The following is a 22,539-nucleotide window of genomic DNA, read 5'->3' as shown; positions in this document are numbered from 1 at the left end:
ACCAAACATATCAAATAAAGTATGCATTTTCCCCCCTTTTATTTTAGAAAACGTTAGCTTTTTCTATGAACATCCTGGTGTTGGGTGTCAGTTTGTTTATATGTTGCGATTTTTAAAAGTTCACAACAGTACATAAACAAACGAGTAACATATTGTTGACTTCAAAACACTCCGAATTAATCAGTCTAGAAGAAATTGTTTAGAAGCATAAAGGACACACATTTTAGATAATATAACCGGTGTTCTGCTTCTCATTTTTTTTTTATCAATTATCTCCTTGAGAAAGCCTCTTCATGTTCTTTTGGCTTATTTTTCAATAAACCCACATGCAATTGTGTAATGAAGAGGGGTATGGTGTAAGAAGACAGGTGAATGTGTTGTTTAATCTGACAGAACTGTCAAAGGGCAACAGTTGAAGCAATTAAGGGAAAAAGTGTCTGCATGAAAATATTTAGAAGTGAGAAATGTCAATTTTCATTTTAGGATTAAACCATTATTTTTTAGTTTAATTTTGCAATTTTTTGGTTTATAGAGTTAAAAAAAGACTAAAACTTCACCTAAAAAGAACAATTTGGAAAGTTGCAGCTATCCAAAAAGAAATTGATTTAAAAAATATGACATCTTTAAGATAGAAAACATGCAGTATTTAAATGATGATTTTCTTTTTTTAATGTTGATAAACACCAGCCTTCAATGGTATGACCTTACAGGTTGTTAGATTGCTAAACAGTCAATTATAAGAACAAATAGTGTAACGTAACAAATGGGGAGTATATACAGTATATGTACTGTATGAAGTAATGTTATAAAGTAAGCACACCCTATGAAATGTTTTTATTTTTTTTAGCATATGTGGACATATTAAGATTTCATCTTCATTTAAACAGTGTCAGTAGGTAAAGATGGTAAATTAGAGCAAACATCATGCTACATTTATATTTTTTAGTTATTTATATAATTTGAAGTAAACGTAAATGCAAATTTTACATGTGGAAAAAGTAAGTAGACCCCTACATTTATCTCTACCTTAAATGCCTAAAATTAGTGTCAGGTGCATCACATCAGGTTCAAATGATTAGAACATCCAGGAAGTGATCTAATTAAGGGAAGGATCCTTAAAGAATAATGTGGAGCGCTCTTAAGAATGTTTTGTCAGCTTTTCAATTGCTCTCTTAAAGAGTACAGAGTGCCAAAGCCTTGGAAGAGCTGTGAATTCTGCCCAAATCCAAAAAATAACTACCAAATTGAATTAAATGATTATCATCCAGTGGCCCTTACGTCACTCATAGTAAAATGTCTGGAGCAACATGTTCTTGCGTGCCTTATTTTAAAGGATGGCTCCTCTTTGGATCCATTGTAGTCTGCATACATACAGAAATGTGCAATGGAGGATTTGGTCATAATTTCATACTAGTTATACACATTTGGAGAAACCACACTCATAGGTGAGAATTGTGTTTATTGACTTTCTATCAGCCTTTAACTGCATGAAACCTGATATCGTTTGCAATAAATTACAGTTATAGGTGGACGTGTATCTTACCCTAAGGATTATGGAGAGCAGAATACCTGATTCTGAAAGAAGTCTCTAAGAATCCCACAATTTCATCACAGGACCTACAGGTAGGTCTTGCCATTGTTGATGTCAAAGTGCATGAGTCTACAATTAGAAAGAGACTGTGCAAATTAGATTACAGAGATCTACAACTAGATCTCTGCGTAAAAAGAACATCAAGGCAAGACTAAAGTTTTCCAATGAACACCTCGGTAAAGACCAGGGGCCTCATGTGTAAACAGTGCATACGCATAAAAATGTTGCATACGCCCATTTCCACGGTCACATCGCGATGTATGAAAACTAAACTTGGTGTAAAGCCACACACATTCTCACGGCAGGTCAAACCATTGCGTACGCACATTTTCAACTGAGTTTTGCAAACTGGCGGCACCCTTCATCAAAGCAGAGTTATTGTTCTTGTTGTGTGGTTTCCCTTTATTTTTTAGATTCACATTCCTGACACAGCCTTTTCAAATACACTGAAATTAACTGCATATTGTTTTTTAGTTTAAGGCATCTGATTGAAATCAACTTGTAACAATACAATGATGCACAGAATGGCCAAACTATTCTGAATTCCATAGCTGCTTTAGCGTTGTTAATCTCAGTGCACCTTCAGCCATGCGCACAGTCTATTTGAACATCTCCCATATGGCAAACGCTTCAGAGCCTTTCCTGTAGGGACCTCGCGGTTCAGAAACAGTTTAATCCCAAAAGCTGTAAACACACTCAATCAATTCATCAAGTGCTCCTGGTAGAACTGTTTGAACTTATAAGTAAGGTAATAAGTACCTCACTGTAAACTTGCACTGCAGTTGTAACATTGCACAACCTCACAACCTGTGCCACTTCTACTTTCATATTGTATATTTTTTATTATATTATTATTTTATCATTTTATAGGAAAACTAGCAAAATACCCGCGCTTCGCAGCGGAGAAGTAGTGTGTTAAAGAGGTTATGTAAACATATATATACATATACATATACAGTAATCCCTCCTCCATCGCGGGGGTTGCGTTCCAGAGCCACCCGCGAAATAAGAAAATTCGCGAAGTAGAAACCATATGTTTATATGGTTATTTTTATATTGTCATGCTTGGGTCACAGATTTGCGCAGAAACACAGGAGGTTGTAGAGAGACAGGAACGTTATTCAAACACTGCAAACAAACATTTGTCTCTTTTTCAAAAGTTTAAACTGTGCTCCATGACAAGACAGAGATGACAGTTCCGTCTCACAATTAAAAGAATGCAAACATATCTTCCTCTTCAAAGGAATGCGCGTCAGGAGCAGAGCATGTCAGAGAGATAGAGAAAAGCAAACAAATCAATAGGGCTGTTTGGCTTTTAAGTATGCGAAGCTCCGCGGCACAAAGCTGTTGAAGGCGGCAGCTCACACCCCCTCCTTCAGGAGCAGAGAGAGAGATAGAGAGAGAAAGAGAGACAGAGTTTGTTTTTCAATCAAAAATCAATACGTGCCCTTCGAGCTTTTAAGTATGCGAAGCACCATGCAGCATGTCGCTTCAGGAAGCAGCTGCACAGAAGGTAGCAACGTGAAGATAATCTTTCAGCATTTTTAGACGAGCGTCCGTATCGTCTAGGTGTGCAAACAGCCCCCCTGCTCAATCCCCCTACGTCAGGATCAGAGAAAGTCAGCGCAAGAGAGAGAGAAAAGTAAGTTGGGTAGCTTCTCAGCCATCTGCCAATAGCGTCCCTTGTATGAAATCAACTGGGCAAACCAACTGAGAAAGCATGTACCAGAAATTAAAAGACCCATTGTCCGCAGAAATCTGCGAACCAGCAAAAAATCCGCGATATATATTTAAATATGCTTACATATAAAATCCGCGATGGAGTGAAGCCGCGAAAGGCGAAGTGCGATATAGCGAGGGATTATTGTATACATATACTAGCAAAATACCCGCGCTTCGCAGCGGAGAAGTAGTGTGTTAAAGAGGTTATGTAAACATATATATACATAAACATATATACATATATACACATATCTACATATACACATATCTACATATACATATATATATATATATATATATACATATACACATCCACATATATATATATATATATATATATATCTATACTAATTAATAAAAGGCAAAGCCCTCACTGACTGACTGACTGACTGACTGACTGACTCATCACTAATTCTGCAACTTCCCGTGTAGGTGGAAGGCTGAAATTTGGCAGGCTGATTCCTTACAGCTTACTTACAAAAGTTAGGCAGGTTTCATTTCGAAATTCAACGCGTAATGGTCATAACTGGAACCTCTTTTTTCACAATATACTGTAATGGACGGCAGCTCGATGGCCGTGGGAGGAGGAGTTGAGTGTCACGTCATCACGCCTCCCACGTAATCACGTGAAAAGACTGTGAATGCAGTAGGGAGAAATGAAGGAGGAGCCGCAAACAGCGAAGAACAAAAAATTCATTAAACAGTTGAGAAGGGAGCGAAACAATAAGAAGCGAGCGAGTAAAGCATACAAGCATCTTCATAAGGGAAACAAAGCACGGTGTAAAACGTAAGTTTAAATTAAGTTTATAGAAACGCTCCCGCTGCGGATTGCAATAACATATTCGCGAGATAAAAGAACGCAGTAGGGAGAAATGAAGGATGAGCCGCAAACAGCGAAGAACAAAAAATTCATTAAACAATTGAGAAGGGAGCGAAACAATAAGAAGCGAGCGAGTAAAGCATACAAGCATCTTCATAAGGGAAACAAAGCACGGTGTAAAACGTAAGTTTAAATTAAGTTTATAGAAACGCTCCCGCTGCGGATTGCAATAACATATTCGCGAGATAAAAGAACGCAGTAGGGAGAAATGAAGGATGAGCCGCAAACAGCGAAGAACAAAAAATTCATTAAACAACTGAGAAGGGAGCGAAACAATAAGAAGCGAGCGAGTGAAGCATACAAGCATCGTTCATAAGGGAAAAAAGCACGGTGTAAAACGTAAGTTTAAATTAAGTTGATAGAAACGCTCCCGCTGTGGATTGCAATAACATATTCGCGAGATAAAAGTTTAATGAGAAGACACGAGGTATAAACGAACCACACGCCGTAGTGCAACGTTAGGGGCTTCACCTCTGGCGCTGATGTTCGAGATTCGATTCCCGAGAGCGGATGCAGTGAGTGTGTACGCCTGATGAGTCCAGAATTAGGGAGAAACACGTGTCGCATACTCTTTGCATTATTTGAAAGTGAACTATTAAAACCATTCTATGATCTGCTTCTCGCAACTGAAAGACGGCACATGGCGGATGTTAGCCAACTTGCTGACCGCAACGTTAGGGGCTTCAACTCTGGCGCCGCAAACAGCAAAGAACAAAAAATTCATTAAACAATTGAGAAGGGAGTGAAACAATAAGAAGCGAGCGAGTGAACCATACAAGCATCTTCATAAGGGAAACAAAGCACGGTGTAAAACGTAAGTTTAAATTAAGTTTATAGAAACGCTCCCGCTGCGGATTGCAATAACATATTCGCGAGATAAAAGAACGCAGTAGGGAGAAATGAAGGAAGAGCCGCAAACCGCGAAGAACAAAAAATTCATTAAACAACTGAGAAGGGAGCGAAACATTAAGAAGCGAGCGAGTGAAGCATACAAGCATCTTCATAAGGGAAAAAAGCACGGTGTAAAACGTAAGTTTAAATTAAGTTTATAGAAACACTCCCGCTGCGGATTGCAATAACATATTCGCGAGATAAAAGTTTAATGAGAAGACACGAGGTATAAACGAATCACACGCCATAGCGCAACGTTAGGGGCTTCACCTCTGGCGCTGACGATAGAGATTCGATTCCCGAGAGGGGATGCAGTGAGTGTGTACGCCTGATGAGCCCAGAATTAGGGAGAAACATGTCACATACTCTGCATTATTTGAAAGTAGACTATTAAAACCATTCTATGATCTGCTTCTGGGAACAGAAAGAGGGCACGTGGCGGACGTAAGGCGACTTGCTGACAAACCACAAGCGTGACCTGGCAGGTAACCACCCATACAATCAGATTGTGATTCAGAAAACGAATGCCATGAATGTAATTACCACGATCTACATACTGTCAAATAAACGAAACACACGCCGTAGCGCGACAGCTGTGAAAAGGGAGCTTCACAAAAAAACAGATCCTTAACAAATTGTTATTGGTATTATTTTCGATCCGTTTAAAAAGGTTTTCTTTTCTTCTTAATAAAAAATTAAAAGCAGTACTTCACCGCAACGAAGCGCGACAATTTGGCTATATATATCTGCTTCTCGCAATTAAAAGAGGGCACGTAGCGGATGTTAGACGATTTGATGACCAAGCATAAGCGTTACCTGCCAGGTAACCACCCATACAATCAGATTGTGATTCAGACTAGGAATGCAATGAATGTAATTACCCCGATCTACATACAAGGCGAAAGTCTTGCAACATTCAAAGATGATGGTTTGGGATAAGTACACCATGGAACATAAAAGAGCTTATGAAGCCTTGAACCGAAAAAAGCAAGATCTCAGGAGGTAATGTCTTTTTACTCGCTGTAGATTTTAGTCAAACATTACCAGTTATTCCACGAGGGAGACCAGCAGATGAACTCAACGCGTGTTTAAAATCCATGCTTCTCCCACGGTCGGTTATATGTTGCGTGTTCTTGGGTAGGTACACCAAAAAATGTATACATTTAAGCATGTAATGGGCAAAGAAAAAATGAGGTATACCCGAAGGCACTGCAGTAGTACTCAATGTAACTTTACTCCTTAAATGTTAATGTTTTACTGTTTAATAATTTATTCGCTTCTTATATGTTGTTCAAATTCTTTTATCAAAATACCAGTGACAGCGCAATGCACGATAACATGGAGTGAATACACCATACGCATCTGCCCACGGCCGCCCTGGTGTGCGCAGATAGGAGTTGATTCTACAATAAAATAAAATAAAGATAAAAAGAGTAATACAATCATCACCCATAAAGCGGATAGCAGACGTGACGTACTATATGTGTACCAGATTTCAAGTCAATAGGTGAAACGGTTTGCGAGCTACAGGTGATTTAAAATCCTGGACAGACAAACGAATAGCCATGGTAGCAAATTATAGAAGAAGATTTTACTGTTTAATAATTTATATTTCTATGAAATGTGCTTCTTATATATTACTTCATATTCTCATATGATAATGATGTTAATGTTGTTTATATTGATTTCTATGTTATTGTAAGTGCATGTATGTGTGTATATGTATATATAATATATGTATATATATATATATCTGTATATGTGTGTATGTATATATATATATATATATATATATATATATATATATATATATATATATATATATATATATATAATATGTGTGTGTATATACACATGTGTGTATGTATATATATATATATATATATATATATATATATATATGTATATATATAATACTAGCAAAATACCCGCGCTTCACAGCGGAGAAGTAGTGTGTTTTGTGAATTTCCCATTGGGATTAATAAAGTATCTATCTATCTATCTATCTATCTATCTAAAGAGGTTATGAAAAAGTAAAGGAAACATTTTAAAAATAACGTAACATGATTGTCAATGTAATTGTGTTGTCATTGTTATGAGTGTTGCTGTCATATATATATACATATACACATATACACACACATATACAGATATATTATATATACATATACACATATATTTTTAATATATATATTTTTTATATATATATATACACATACATACATACATATACACACATAGATGCACTTACAATAACATAGAAATCAATATAAACAACATTAACATCATTATCATATGAGAATATGAAGTAATATATAAGAAGCACATTTCATATAAATATAAATTATTAAACAGTAAAATCTTCTTCAATAATTTGCTACCGTGGCTTTTCGTTGGTCTGTCCAGGATTTTAAATCACATGTAGCTTGCAAACCGTTTCACGTATTGACTTGAAATGTGGTACACATATAATACGTGACGTCTGCTATCCGCTTTATGGGTGATGAATGTATTACTGTTTTTATGTTTATTTTATTTTAGAATCAACTCCTATCTGCGCACACCAGGGCGGCCGTGGGCAGATGCGTATGGTGTATTCACTCCATGTTATCGTGCATTGCGCTGTCACTGGTATTTTCATAAAAGAATTTGAACAATATATAAGAAGCATATAAATTATTAAACAGTAAAACATTAACATTTAAGAAGTAAAGTTACATTGAGTACTACTGTAGTGCCTTCGGGTATACCTCATTTTTTCTTTGCCCATTACATGCTTAAATGTATACATTTTTTGGTGTACCTACCCGAGAACACGCGACATATCACCGACCGTGGGAGAAGCATGGATTTTAAACACGCGTTGAGTTCATCTGCTGGTCTCCCTCGTGGAATAACTGGTAATGTTTGAGTAAAATCTACAGCGAGTAAAACGACATTACCTCCTTCTTTTTTTTTTACGATCTGTGAGATCTTGCTTTTTTCGGTTCAAGGCTTCATAAGCTCTTTTATGTTCAATGTTGTACTTAATAAGTACTAATTATCCCAAACCATCATCTTTGAATGTTGCAAGACTTTCGCCTTGTATGTAGATCGGGGTAATTACATTCATTGCATTCCTAGTCTGAATCACAATCTGATTGTATGGGTGGTTACCTGGCACTGTAGGGTTGCCACCCGTCCTTTAAAATACTGAATCGTGCCGCGTTTGAGAATGAAATTGCGCGTCCCGTTTTGAATCAATACTGGACGGGATTTATCCCGTATTTTTTTTATTATTTTTTTTTTAAAGCAGCGTCTCATGCAAATCATCCCACACGCATTTTATGAAGATGCCTCCTTTCCTACTTTTGATTGGGTAATACTTGATGTCATCGTTAGTTTGATTGGTGTTTTTAACTGTCCAGTGAGGAGGGCGTGTCTTTTAAGTACAGTCTGCAAAGTGTTGGCACTGAGATATGGCGTCAGCGCCATAGTTGAAGCCCCTAACGTTGCGGTCAGCAAGTCAGCTAACATCCGCCATGTGCCGTCTTTCAGTTGCGAGAAGCAGATCATAGAATGGTTGAAACTGTTGCCCCTAACGTTGCGCCACGGCGTGTGGTTCGTTTATACCTCGTGTCTTCTCATTAAACTTTTATCTCGCGAATATGTTATTGCAATCCGCAGCGGGAGCGTTTCTATAAACTTAATTAAAACTTACGTTTTACACCGTGCTTTGTTTCCCTTATGAACATGCTTGTATGCTTAACTCGCTCCGTTCTCAATTGTTTAATTAATTTTTTGCTCTTCGCTGTTTGCGGCTGTTCCTCCATTTCCCCCTACTTCGTTCTTTTATCTCGCGAATATGTTATTGCAATCCTTAACGGGAGCGTTTCAATAAACTGATTGAAAATAGTTTTGCATTTACCTTTTTAGTAAAAGGCGAGCTTTTAAGCCTGAGAAATCACCCCGTAAATGCACACGTTTAATTGCACATGTGTTAATATGTATGCTTACACAGTATTTAAAGACAGTCAAAAATTAACGTCATTTACCTTCGTTCCCGCGTGTGACTCGTGCTGTAAATCTCTTCCTTGTTTTTAGTTCACGTGATTACGTAGGAGGCGTGATGACGCGATACGTGACTCCGCCTCCTCCATTACAGTGTATGGACAAAAAATATGTTCCAGTTATGACCATTACGCTTTGAATTTCGAAATGAAACCTGCCTAACTTTTGTAAGTAAGCTGTAAGGAATGAGCCTGCCAAATTTCAGCCTTCCACCTACACGGGAAGTTGGAGAATTAGTGATGAGTGAGTCAGTCAGTGAGTGAGTCAGTCAGTGAGGGCTTTGCCTTTTATTATTATAGATATGTGTGTATATATATATATATATATGTGTGTATATATATATATATATATATATATATATAATATATGTGTATATGTGTGTATGTATATATATATATGACAGCAACACTCATAACAATGACAACACTATTACATTGACAATCATGTTACGTTATTTTTAAAATGTTTCCTTTTCTTTTTCATAACCTCTTTAACACACTACTTCTCCGCTGCGAAGCGCGGGTATTTTGCTAGTATATATATATATATATATATATATATATATATATATATATACACACACACATACAGACACAAAAATATACATATACATATTTACATATCTACATATATATACATATCTACATATATATACACATAGACGCCATATAAGGTCTTCCTTTTTCCTTGCTTCGCCAAGGAAGGAGCCTTTTTATTTAATCCACGGGTTCTTCGCTGTTTTTTTTGTTCGTTTATTACGATTGTTATAGTTCTGTTTGTATACCACGTTGTCAGTTCAGCACTCCAGTTGTAATATGACCAAGCCGTGCAAGCACACTCTTGAGAATGCAACGTATAAGTGTACAGGAGAAAAGCAATCTTGCCTCAAATCAATGGCAACCTTTTGTAGGTCTATGAACTTAATTTAAACTTTAGGTTTACACGGTGCTTTGTTTCCGACGTGCTGCGTTCAGTCAGTTCACGTGAGCCGCTGTCTTGTGTGATGTTGCGATGTCCACGGCTTTATTTAATGTTAGCTAAGACCCGGCACTTAAAAGTTTCTCGCTACAGCAATTTTTAATCCGTTACAAAGTCATCCAAAGTATCGTTTATACCTCGTGTCTTCTCATTAAACTTGTATCTCGCGAATATGGTATTGCAAACGGCAGCGGGAGCGTTTCTCATTAAACTTGTATCTCACGAATATGGTATTGCAAAAGGCAGCGGTAGCGTTTCTATAAACTTAATTTAAACTTACGTTTTACACCGTGCTTTGTTTCCGCTGTATCGAAGTGATCACTCGTGCTGCATTCAGTTAGTTCACGTGAGCCGCTGTCTTGTGCCTTCTCAATTGTGTAATGAATGTTTTCTTCAGCGCTCTTTGGGGCTCTTCCTTGTTTTCAGTTCACGTGATTACGTAGCAGGCGTAATGACGCGATACGCGACTCCGCCTTCTCCATTACAGTATATGGACAAGAAAGAGGTTCCAGTTATGACCATTACACGTAAAATTTCGAAATGAAACCTGCCTAACTTTTGTAAGTAAGCTGTAAGGAATGAGCCTGCCAAATTTCAGCCTTCCACCTACACGGGAAGTTGGAGAATTAGTGATGAGTGAGTGAGTGAGAGCTTTGCCTTTTATTATATTAGTATAGATATATATATATATATATATATATATATATATATATATATATACCGTATATACACATACATATACACACACATGTATACATATACACATACATACATAGTGCATTGTAACACGGGCTGTGATTGTTACATGGGAGGGAGACGACAAATCACAGCTTCCCGCTTTCTAATCGTGCCTGTGATTGGTGCTTTGACGGATGCCCAGATCCCACAGTATCTCCCCTTAGGAGAGGCGTTAGGCAAGTGTAATTGAATAGCGGTGCTGCAAGTTTAGCTTTACACCTGTTTTTAAGGCTTATGGGGCTTTCATGAAAAAAGTTAGGGCTTTACTACAGGATACACCCTCCACAAGTTAAGGAAGTAAAAATAAAGGTATATATTTCTGTTTTATTTAAACCTTTTAAGTTTGTATGCGGGCGGTATGGTGGCGCAGTGAAAGGTGCCAGTTAGGAGACCCGGGTTCGCTTCCCTGCGTGGAGTTTGAATGTTCTCCCTGTGTCTGTCTGGGTTTCCTCCAGGTACTCCGGTTTCCTCCCACAGTCCAGAGACATGCAGGTTAGGTGCATTGGCGATTCTAAATTGTGGGTGTGTGTGGGTGTGTGCGCCCTGCGGTGGGCTGGCACCTTGCCCGGGGTTTGTTTCGTGCCTTGTGCCCTGTGTTGGCAGGGATTGGCTCTTGTATTTAGGATATAGCGGGTTGGATAATGGATGGATGGACATTTGTATGCATAGCCCCATTTGCCCGTTTTCATTTTTTTTCTTTCTTCAGTAATATTTCAGCAAACCCGGAGCTTGTCAGTTCAAATCCTGGTACTGACACCACTGTGTGACCCTGAGGAAGTCAGTTCACCTGCCTGTGCTGCAAAAAACAAAAGTAATGTAACAAATTGTACCATCAGATGTTGGAATTTGCTAGAATAAAGGCATAAGTCAAATAGATAAATATGTATTATACACATAGGAACTATTCATTTATTTTCAGTTAAGTCATCTGCAGCAAACCTTTATAAATGAGGGTTTCTCCTTTTTAGATAGTGCAAACTGTTTCTTCTTCATTGAGGTTTTCTCTTGGAGAGCTTTTTTCATTTCATTGAAAATTAAAGCAGCAGCTGCCAAAATATGTAGCTTTCTTATTCATTTTTCAACATTGTGTAAAATAACTTTATAAAGTAACATAAAAGGTTTAAATACTGGTTATCCTTTTACACTAAAATATTACTAAAGAGATACAAAAAAAGTAAAATGCATATGTTGTTGTTCTTTAAGGAGATTAAATATTACTGAAGAAAGAAAAAAAAAACTAAAACAGCCAAATGGGGCTATGCATACGAACTTAAAAGGTTTAAATAAAACAGAAATATATACCTTTATTTTTACTTCCTTAACTTGTGGAGGGTGTATCCTGTAGCAAAGCCCTAAGTTTTTTCGTGAAAGCCCGTTTCAGTCAATAAGTCTTAAAAACAGGTGTAAAGATATTGACAATAAGCTACGCAAACCCACCAAGACATGGAATCGGTTAAGTCAAGGCGCGAGTCGAAAAACACCATCCCATACTATTAGTTAACGATTAACACATTTGTATATGTGTTGTAAGCATACAATACAACTGATAATATGTTGCTCTTATTTATCTGGTGTACCAACATTTTTGCGCGTTTAACGGCTGAAATCCAACGTGGTTTGTACCCTTCAGAATGAAAACAGTTTGCATTTACCTTTTTAATAAAAGGCGAGCTTTTAAGCCTGAGAAATCACCCCGTAAATGCACACGTTTAATTGCACATGTGTTAATATGTATGCTTACACAGTATTAAAAGACACTCAACAATTAACATCATTTACCTTCGTTCCCGCGTTTGAGTCGTGCTGTAAATCTCTTCCTTGTTTTCAGTTCACGTGATTACGTAGGAGGCGTGATGACGCGATACGTGACTCCGCCTCTTCCATTAGAGTATATGGACAAAAAAGAGGTTCCATTTATGACCATTACGCGTAGAATTTCGAAGTGAAACCTGCCTAACTTTTGTAAGTAAGCTGTAAGGAATGAGCCTGCCAAATTTCAGCCTTCCACCTACACGGGAAGTTGGACAATTAGTGATGAGTGAGTCAGTCAGTCAGTCAGTCAGTCAGTCAGTCAGTGAGCCAGTGAGGGCTTTGCCTTTTATTAGTATAGATAAGTTTATGGAGTATTTGCATATTGAATCTCATTGTACCATACAATAACAATAAAGAAATTCAATTCAGTTCAATGGAAGAAAGCACGTATTTACATATGATGACGACCGTTTTCTAAGTCAATTAAGATTTCCAAGCACTATCTTTTTGGAGCTCCTGATAGTCATTTTTAAGATGAAATGCAGTAAAGTATGTATATTACATTATATATATATATATATATATATATATATATATATATATATATATATATATATATATATATATACATTTTTAACTTCATTTAAATAATGTATACTGCTAATAATTAAACGTGTGGATACAGTGGACAGCGGAAGGTATAAGCTGGTGCCCTTTACAGGGATTGTTCCTTTCTCGCACTCGATGCTTGCTGGGGCTGCGCAACCCTGGATGGATAGATGGATGGAATAATTAAACGTACTACGAAGATATTTCAATGTTCCTTAAAAGTTTTGAAGAATCTGTGTTCTAAGCTTGGAGATGGCTTGACATTTATTAATCCGTGATTCATTTCTTTTGAGACAAAGTAGCTTTGGTACTGTATGTTTTTGCTGGCATGTGGGTAAGGTAATTAAATGAACCCTCAGTGTTTCATATGGCCTGCACTATTCATTGTAACAGCACTTGCTGTTGCAGGGCACAGCCAGATACTCTTGAATGCTAGTGGAGGGGTCTTGCTGCATCAGGAGGGAGCTGCTGTGCCAACCAATGAAGTTCTGGAGCATTGTGATTGCATATGTATATAAGGTTGATTAGCATGCTTCACGTATGGATGTTTCAGTGGGGCATTGGAGGTGATTGTGATTTATAAATGGTAAATTGCATAGAAATGTGTGTACGGCAGCTTTCTTTTTTTTTTTTTACTGTATACAATATCCTGTTTTTTGGGCTGTGTGTATTTTTATGTTCAGATCAATGCAAAGTTTTATAAATGAGCTCCCTGAAATGGCCTTCAGAGTTCAGATCTCAAACCATTTGGGAATCAATAGCTGGTCTTGAAAAGGCCCTTAACTCGTGATTCACATGCAACCTGTGAGAGCTTGAGCAGGTTTGCAAACAACAGAGAAAAACTGCTGTGTCCAAAACTGAGCAATGTACAAAACTGACAGAGACCTATCTACACAGACTCATGGGTGGAAGTGCTTCAGAAGATACAACTACTAAATACTGACTTGAAGGAGGTGAATACTTACGCAGTCAATTATGTGTTTTATATTTGTAATACATTTAGACAACTTTATAGTGATCTGTTTTCACTTTGACATTAAAGAGTTTTGTTTTTTTAAATCCATAATTAATTCAACTGTTATTCAATGTTGTATAACAACATCTAAAAACTTCCAAGGGGTAAATACTTTTTATAGGCACTGTAAGTCATGGCATGGTAGCAACACTTTTATCTGAACTTAATGTTGAAATCTGGTCAGACCTTGGGTCATCTCTGAGAGACATTCTGTCCCAATGGAATGCTGCATCCCATCTATTGACTGTGGTACATGAAGGGACTGATCTTGGTATATATTGATTAAGGAAGAATGAATCTCTGGAGGCTTATTGTTCTCTAGAAATTCAGTGATAGCCCAGTACTTTTGACATCTATTTTGATAGCGCTCTGAAACAGGAAACAGAAACCAAAAATGCCAGGAGCTGTTAAATCACACAAGAGTCATTTTGGTGAATTGCAAAATTGGCACCATAGAATAACCTTTCAGGGTTATACTGAAATCTTTTTTATCACTCCTTTTATATGTAGTACATTTAGATAATATAAGAAAATTAATCATAAGAAGGATCATATACAAGAGTTGCATGCTGGATTAGAAGCTTTCTAAGTAGCCTGATAGTACCCTGCATCACTTAACGTGAAGACTTCAAAACGGCAGAAGTTCTCCACAAACACAGTGCCTCACTGTAGTGATTTTTTTTTTACTTTGCTAAACCTTATTTTAAATCTTAAATATAAATTGGCTCCACTGTTTAAGATCTGAGCAGTGTACAAGTGCATTAATGTAAAGATGGCTATTTTTTCTTGTCTGAAGTATTTTACAATGATGTGAGAATATCAATCTTCTTGTTTTTGCAGAATCCCTTTTTCGTAGCAGCTGTGAAGTTGTGTCTAAATCAAGTAATGAGAAGCTGAAGCAAGGAATTGCAGTGCGTTTCCATGGAGAAGAAGGAATGGTGCGTACTAAATAAAAAAAAAAAGACAGGAAAGGTTGACACACAGCAAATGTACAAGAGACAAAATTATAGGCATACATTTGTGAAAGAGCTGCAAATCCTCTAATAGTTTAGAAAGTTCACATTTCTTCCACAACAGCTGTCTTAATTATGTCCTCAAGGAGTGTATGAAAAAAATGAAGCACTGCTGTCTTAGCCAATTTGTCAAAAACCATTCAGTTTTTCCTTGTAAGGTTGGTAGTTTGATCTTCACCTTCTCAAAGCAGATACCATGAATAATATAAAGTATTCTTGTCTTTTTCATATGGTCAGTCTTAGCAATTGTGCGTATTAATGAATCAGGGTTTACACAGGGAATGATCAAAAACTTTGTTTTGTCATTTTAGCAGAATAGAAGCAACCTTATCCAGAAAGCTATTCAGCATTAACAGAAGGGTTATTATCAATGATTTAAATGTAAAATTTCATTCATAAATGTAGATGTTTTACTCTTCTGCCTTGTATATAATTAAAATGCATGTTACCCGGTCCTTTCATAGAATAATAGCGTAGCATAGTGATATCTTTAATTATTTTTTGATAGGCTTACTGGTTGATAAGGGCATTTTATGGCACAGAACCTCTGGATTACAATAGAGAAAAGCTGTACTGCGACTTCTTCTATGGACAGCATACTTCAATCCAAAGAATAATTGTATTCACTAATATCAGTTAACTTATTTTCTCTGTATGATACATTTTATCAGTGCTTCAGTGTTAGTTGCTTCTGGAGCTCATTCATGTAAGTGGACAAAACATAAGCACTTTTATTGTCAATTTTAGCTAAATAGAAGACGAGGGTTTTCTTTATTATGACATTGCATAACATAATTATAATTTTTAATCTTAAAAGTTGTCTTTTTTGGATTTTAAAATTATGCATTTTAATCTCTGATCTTTGGATTGATGTATGGAATAGTAGGAGACAGTGGGGGGTAATCTGCACCGGTAGTACTGTTTTCTTAAAGATGTAATTGAGTAATTCAAATGTCAGCTGGCACTTCAGATAATTACAGTAATTTACATGTGCTTATTCCTTAAGAGATGTAAAAATTCTGCATTTTTATTGTTGTACAGTATGTTAAAGTACTTTAAAACAAGTTAGCCTTTTCTGTGATAAACCTCTTAATGTGGCTTTTTAAAGTTAGTTTCACAATAATTTAAAGTTTTTATGTCTGTCAAATTGAATGATGTTGGTAGATTTTAATTAAATAACAGTAATTTTAGATGCATCACCTGCAAATAGTTTAATTCGTTTCATCTCACTTTATGCTTACGGGTGCCCTCATTGCAGTATACACTATTGCAAACACAGTATAGTTGAATTAAAGCACAAATGTATACAAAAATAACTTACTTATATACAAACACATATACTGTATGTATACTTATTTTCTTTAATTCTAATGGATATTTTAATGCTGTAAATCAAACATTCTACACATTTGTCTATCTAGCCTCTACTAGGGATCCTTGCAATATGCCATGTTACACTCAAAAAATGTTCATAGGAACAAAATACCACAATGGCCTGGTATTGGCCTGGACTCTGGCGATGATACAGGCACTTTAAGATTTCATTTGAAGATAAGGAGAATAGCTTAGATCTAAATAGTAGTGATATGAAGTTTCACTGCAGGATACCGAGAAGGAATGGAAAAGGAAATGTATTCTATAGTAAAATGTCAATCAAAACAATGGACACAATTATTTAAAAAAATAAACAGCCACAGCAGCAACAGCTATAATGATTGTATGCTATACTAAAGTAATGACTTCTCAGTCTTGATTTAAACGTTGAAACCAGTTAGCCCTCACAGATATTAGTAGTTAGGTCATTAATGGGTATCTAAATTGCAGATGGATTCAGCCAAGCTAAAGTTTAAGCTTTTATCAAATAATTTTGTCATTAATAATGCTTTACTGTATGCAAAATTACCATCTACTAAAAATATTATTTTTTCAGTTTAAAACCAAAACATTTTACTTATTCTTTGTTTCACTTAATTAAAGCAATTTTATTAATACAGTATAATCAATTATGTATAAATAATTTTTAGTGAAAAGCTGTGTGGTTTACCCAGCATTTCTTGGATAAGAACCTGGAAAGGTAAATGTAATTTTAAATTAAATGTTTCCAATTGTATTACCCTTATACATGTTACATTTACCTCATACCTTTTGTTAGTATTGAAAACCTTATTTATATACAGTATAGTATTTTTGGCTTTTCTTTCTGATGCAAAGAACCCCAAATTATAATAAAAAAATCCCAGAGAAAGTGTGGCCCTACCCAGGGGGCATGGGGCCATCAACAGCAGTGTGAGGAATAATCGATTAAAGAAAAAGTTAAATGCAATCACTGGGACTTAAACCAGATTTCTAGGTTGATAGACAGGTGTAGAGTGCTGTGTCTCTTTCAATAGGATATGCTGCAGCATTTCTTGACACTCATTCTGATCCCAAGCACCCCTGTTGTCTTCCATGTTTGGGTTTGGGGGTTGGTGCAACTTGATGTATGGTGGGAAGTACCTGTGTACCAAATTTAAAGTTTGTGTCTTGAAAAACAAAGCTGTGCATAAAAACAAATACCGTAGTTTAGTGCCCTCATTATACAAGCAAAAGTGAATATTATGTTTCAAAATGACATCTTCTAATGGCCCCAGGATTTAATACTTTAACCTGTGTAATCAGTATTATAAAGAACTCTGCTACTGTCAACATTTTTTTCCAGAGAATGTGAACATTTTAAATAATATGTGATACAACTTTACATTAGATATTTTAATATTTTCAGATTAAAAGACATAATTATTATCTACAATGCTGAAGTGACCTTTTGTTGCTAACATCTTTATAACAAATATCGAAAGATGATAAGACTGACAAGGTGTTGACATCACCTCCAACACTCTGTGTTTAATGGTTGCACCAGCTTGAAATAATCCATTAGTGACATCTGTTTTGTGTGCTGCTTGAGATCTTTAAAGGGTTCCAAAGTATGGGAGCACAGTAGAGGCAAGTTGATGTTTATCCTTGAGGCTCTGATCAATGATGAGATTGGCAGCCTCAGTGTCTCTAGCCAGTCTCTACTTTCCTCTTTTTTGCGGATATAATGAATCATCACTGACTTTGCACGTTTGGGCTTAGGCTCCATCCACAGTACCATGTTTTTGTTTAAAGATGCAGGGATTCGTTTCAGTATTCGCCTTTCGTCCTCACTAGTCCATGTTTTCAACCCCTGGAAATGAAGACTTCCAAAAACGCTCTCCAGAGCTGGACAATTTTGTAAACACAGCATCAGCGTAGTAATTTGGATGGGCGAAAACAGAGTTTTCTAAAAGTGATATCTATCTATCTATCTATCTATCTATCTATCTATCTATCTATCTATCTATCTATCTATCTATCTATCTATCTATCTATCTATCTATCTATCTATCTATCTATCTATCTAGACACACTCAGCTAATTTTCTCAATTGAGTTAGTTTTACAAATGTTGTTTGTTAGAAGATGTTCTTCAATTGCTATATAGTGCTTATAATAAGTCTTCTCATAATTGACCATAGAGCAGATCACTTTTTTCTTTAACAATTGCAATGTATTTTTATGACAATACGACCACGGCCATATCTGAAGACACTGTTACTTTCAAGTGCAATTAGCATTGACATGACATTTAATAATTAACTTAATAATTTCTGTTGTTTTATATATGCTTTGGATATTCTACAAAAGTTCTATGCTATACTTAAAATAGCATAGAACCTAAGGGAGTATGATTTTCACAGGGCTTTGAATTTTTCAATACACAGTTCCTTCAAGGATTTTCTGCCCAATGTGCTCATGCCCATCGTAGGTGAAAGTCATATGCCTTTTTGAGTGCTTCAGTATGAACAGAGATACTTTTGTAAATAATGCAAAAACTGTACTGTGATCATTTTAATTTAAAAACTCAATTTTTAAATGAAGGAGTTGCGCTAAGCTTTCAGAACATAGTTATAACACAAAACTTGATTTTTATAAACAAACAATGAAAATATGCAACAAATGCTCTTTACAGGGAAATGGTGCACCTAACATGATACTAGCCACTTCCTAAACTTGAGTGCATCACACCTCTCATTATTTTCTCTGTTGTGCTTAGCTGGGAAGCCCTAGAATGTGTGTGGCTGTGAATGCGAAGGTAAAAATGAGGTTACTAGTATAATCATGAGAACGCTTGAAGTCAGGAATGTTGAGGATCGACTGTGCATGACAGATGGTATATACAGTTAGGTCCATAAATATTTGGACAGAGACAACTTTTTTCTAATTTTAGTTCTGTACATTACCACAATGAATTTTAAATGAAACAACTCAGATGCAGTTGAAGTGCAGACTTTCAGCTTTAATTCAGTGGGGTGAACAAAACGATTGCATAAATATGTGAGGCAACTAAAGCATTTTTTTAACACAATCCCTTCATTTCAGGGGCTCAAAAGTAATTGAACAAATTAAATAACTGGAAATAAAATGTTCATTTCTAATACTTGGTTGAAAACCATTTGCTGGCAATGACAGCCTGAAGTCTTGAACTCATGGACATCACCAGATACTGAGTTTCCTCCTTTTTAATGCTCTGCCAGGCCTTTACTGCAGCGGCTTTCAGTTGCTGTTTGTTTATGGGCCTTTCTGTCTGAAGTTTAGTCTTCAACAAGTGAAATGCATGCTCAGTTGGGTTAAGATCAGGTGACTGACTTGGCCATTCAAGAATTTTCCACTTCTTTGCTTTAATAAACTCCTGGGTTGCTTTGGCTGTATGTTGTGGGTCATTGTCCATCTGTATCATGAAATGCCACCCAATCAATTTGACTGCATTTAGCTGGATTTGAGCAGACAGTATGTCTCTGAACACCTCAGAATTCATTCGGCTGCTTCTGTCCTGTGTCACATCATCAATAAACACTAGTGTCCCAGTGCCCCTGGCAGCCATGCACGCCCAAGCCATCACACTGCCTCCACCGTGTTTTACAGATAATGTGGTATGCTTTGGATAATGAGCTGTTCCACGCCTTCTCCATACTTTTTTCTTGCCATCATTCTGGTAGAGGTTGATCTTGGTTTCATCGGTCCAAAGAATGTTTTTCCAGAACTGTGCTGGCTTTTTTAGATGTTCTTTAGCAAAGTCCAATCTAGCCTTTCTATTTTTGAGGCTTATGAGTGGCTTGCACCTTGCAGTGCACCCTCTGTATTTACTTTCATGCAGTTTTCTCTTTATCGTAGACTTGGATATCGATACGCCTACCCCCTGGAGAGTGTTGTTCACTTGGTTGGCTGTTGTGAAGGGGTTTCTCTTCACCATGGAAATGATTCTGCGATCATCCACCACTGTAGTCTTCCGTGGACGTCCAGGTCTTTTTGCGTTGCTGAGTTCACCAGTGCTTGCTTTCTTTCTCAGGATGTACCAAACTGTAGATTTTGCCACTCGTAATATTGTAGCAATCTCTCAGATGAGTTTTTTGTGTTTTCGCAGCTTAAGGATGGCTTCTTTCACCTGCATGGTGAGCTCCTTTGACCGCATGTTGTCTGTTCACAGCAAAATCTTCCACATGCAAGCACCACACCTCAAATCAACTCAAGGCCTTTTATCTGCTTAATTGATGATGACATAACGACGGACTTGCCCACACCTGCCCATAAAATAGCCTTTGAGTCAATTGTCCAATTACTTTTGAGCCCCTAATTGTAGATATCCCATAATCTAGATTGATCATCTTTATTCTCACTAACTGCAGATGCAGAAATATGTTTTCTATTTCAACATTCAGTCTCTGCACTGAACCCGTTATAAGCCTACCCCTATGTAATTTTTAGACAGTAGGATTCCAATGGAGGAAGAGAAAGGAGCGCTTTACTGGAGATATGGAGGATGCAGCAGCCCCACACTTGTCTCAACCTCAAGCCTCCAAATTACTATACTCAACCTGGCTTTAATTGAATTTGTTTTTAATTATTTGCAGGACCTTAACCAAATTTTATATGATATAAGTCAGTCCAATTGATACTGTCTTTTGTTATCATGATTATTCAGAATTTCAATGTTTCTGCAATGTGTCAGAGATATAATATTATGTCATGTCATAAAATTATTTATCCTGCCAACTGCACTGCAACTGCAGTTTTTTTTACAGTATGGCTTGTTTTTTGAAGTATCTGTCAACACAGTTATTCCATTTTACAGCTATCTTAGGTTCAGATTATCTATTATTTTTTGTGTAGTTAGTGGCAAAGAAATTAATAGTAGGCAATACTTTTAATATATTAAAAATGATAACAATAATAAATGAAGGTTGAAATTAATGAATGTTATAAATACTGTAGGAAGAGAAAAATAGAACAAATGAGAGTTGAAGAGAGAGGTCCAAAAGAAAGTGGGAGATTTTAAATATTAAAACTGTAAGGCTTTGTCTTCTCCAACCTTCAAACCTGTTTATGCCCTATTTAGAGTATTTAGAGTATTTTGTCGCTAGGCAACAATGTGAAGAATCTATCAGTCTTTAACTCAATGTCAGTGTTTTGCTTAACATGTTTTCTGTTTATCTTCAGAATAAACCTTGGCATATACATCACTTCTTAAAAAACATTTAAGAAAGAATATTCTTTTTAAACATTTAATTAAGTGTTATTACTGTGAAAAGAGTGGAATTGTACTCTTCATTTTAATGTATTTTAAGCAGAGCATCCTTTGGAATAGTTTTCATCTTGTAAGGATGCTATTAGATTTCTCTGTCTTAATAGCAATAGTAATAAAAATGAATAATGCAAAGCAACTCATATTTACCATTGGTGCTTCTTAAATAGCAGGTCTGTCACTTGTATTTTCTGCATTTTGGTACAATTCAAAAAAATCTACGTTGTCTTTCGTTATTTCAATTTGGTGTATCACCTTTAAATTTCAAATTATCACTCTTAGTTTCTAAGTCTTCTTTTTCTTTTATATCAGGTTTACATCTTTTTTAATTTTTTGATTGCTTTTTTGCTTTAAGAAGTTATATTAAGAAAACAAGCCAAAGAGTTGCACATTTTTCAGTTTAAAGTAGCTTTAGGCATGGTACACTGTATTTATATGCTTAGTAATATTTTAGCATGATTTTACAGCATGTGCATAGTAGTTTAGAAGTGTCAGTATTTTTGGAAATCTACCGGGAAATGTCTTTGTAGTATATCAGTAATGAAAGCAGTTTAACAGTTTGCTTGTAAATGCCACAGGAATGAAGTTTAATCTGTTTAGATCCGTGATTATGCAGTTTTTGTAACATAATTTTTCAGACATTGGTGTGACCTTTAAATCA

At 36.3% G+C, this 22,539-nt stretch overlaps 1 protein-coding gene across 2 annotated transcripts in view; it reads left to right on the top strand.

Annotated features, from left to right (window-relative positions):
* The window catches only part of hace1 (HECT domain and ankyrin repeat containing E3 ubiquitin protein ligase 1), a 164,767-nt gene that overhangs the window by 92,318 nt on the left and 49,910 nt on the right, over positions 1-22,539 (top strand). For both annotated transcript variants that reach the window (XM_028797644.2, XM_028797643.2), the window contains exon 16: positions 15,067-15,164. In XM_028797644.2, coding sequence (XP_028653477.1) covers positions 15,067-15,164 — 98 coding nt within the window. The remainder of the gene's footprint in view (positions 1-15,066; positions 15,165-22,539) is intronic.

Source organism: Erpetoichthys calabaricus, chromosome 3, assembly GCF_900747795.2.
Source record: "Erpetoichthys calabaricus chromosome 3, fErpCal1.3, whole genome shotgun sequence".
Classification (NCBI taxonomy): domain Eukaryota; kingdom Metazoa; phylum Chordata; class Cladistia; order Polypteriformes; family Polypteridae; genus Erpetoichthys; species Erpetoichthys calabaricus.
The sequence above is the reverse complement of the archived record's forward strand: the minus strand, read 5'-3'. Positions and strand labels throughout refer to the sequence as shown.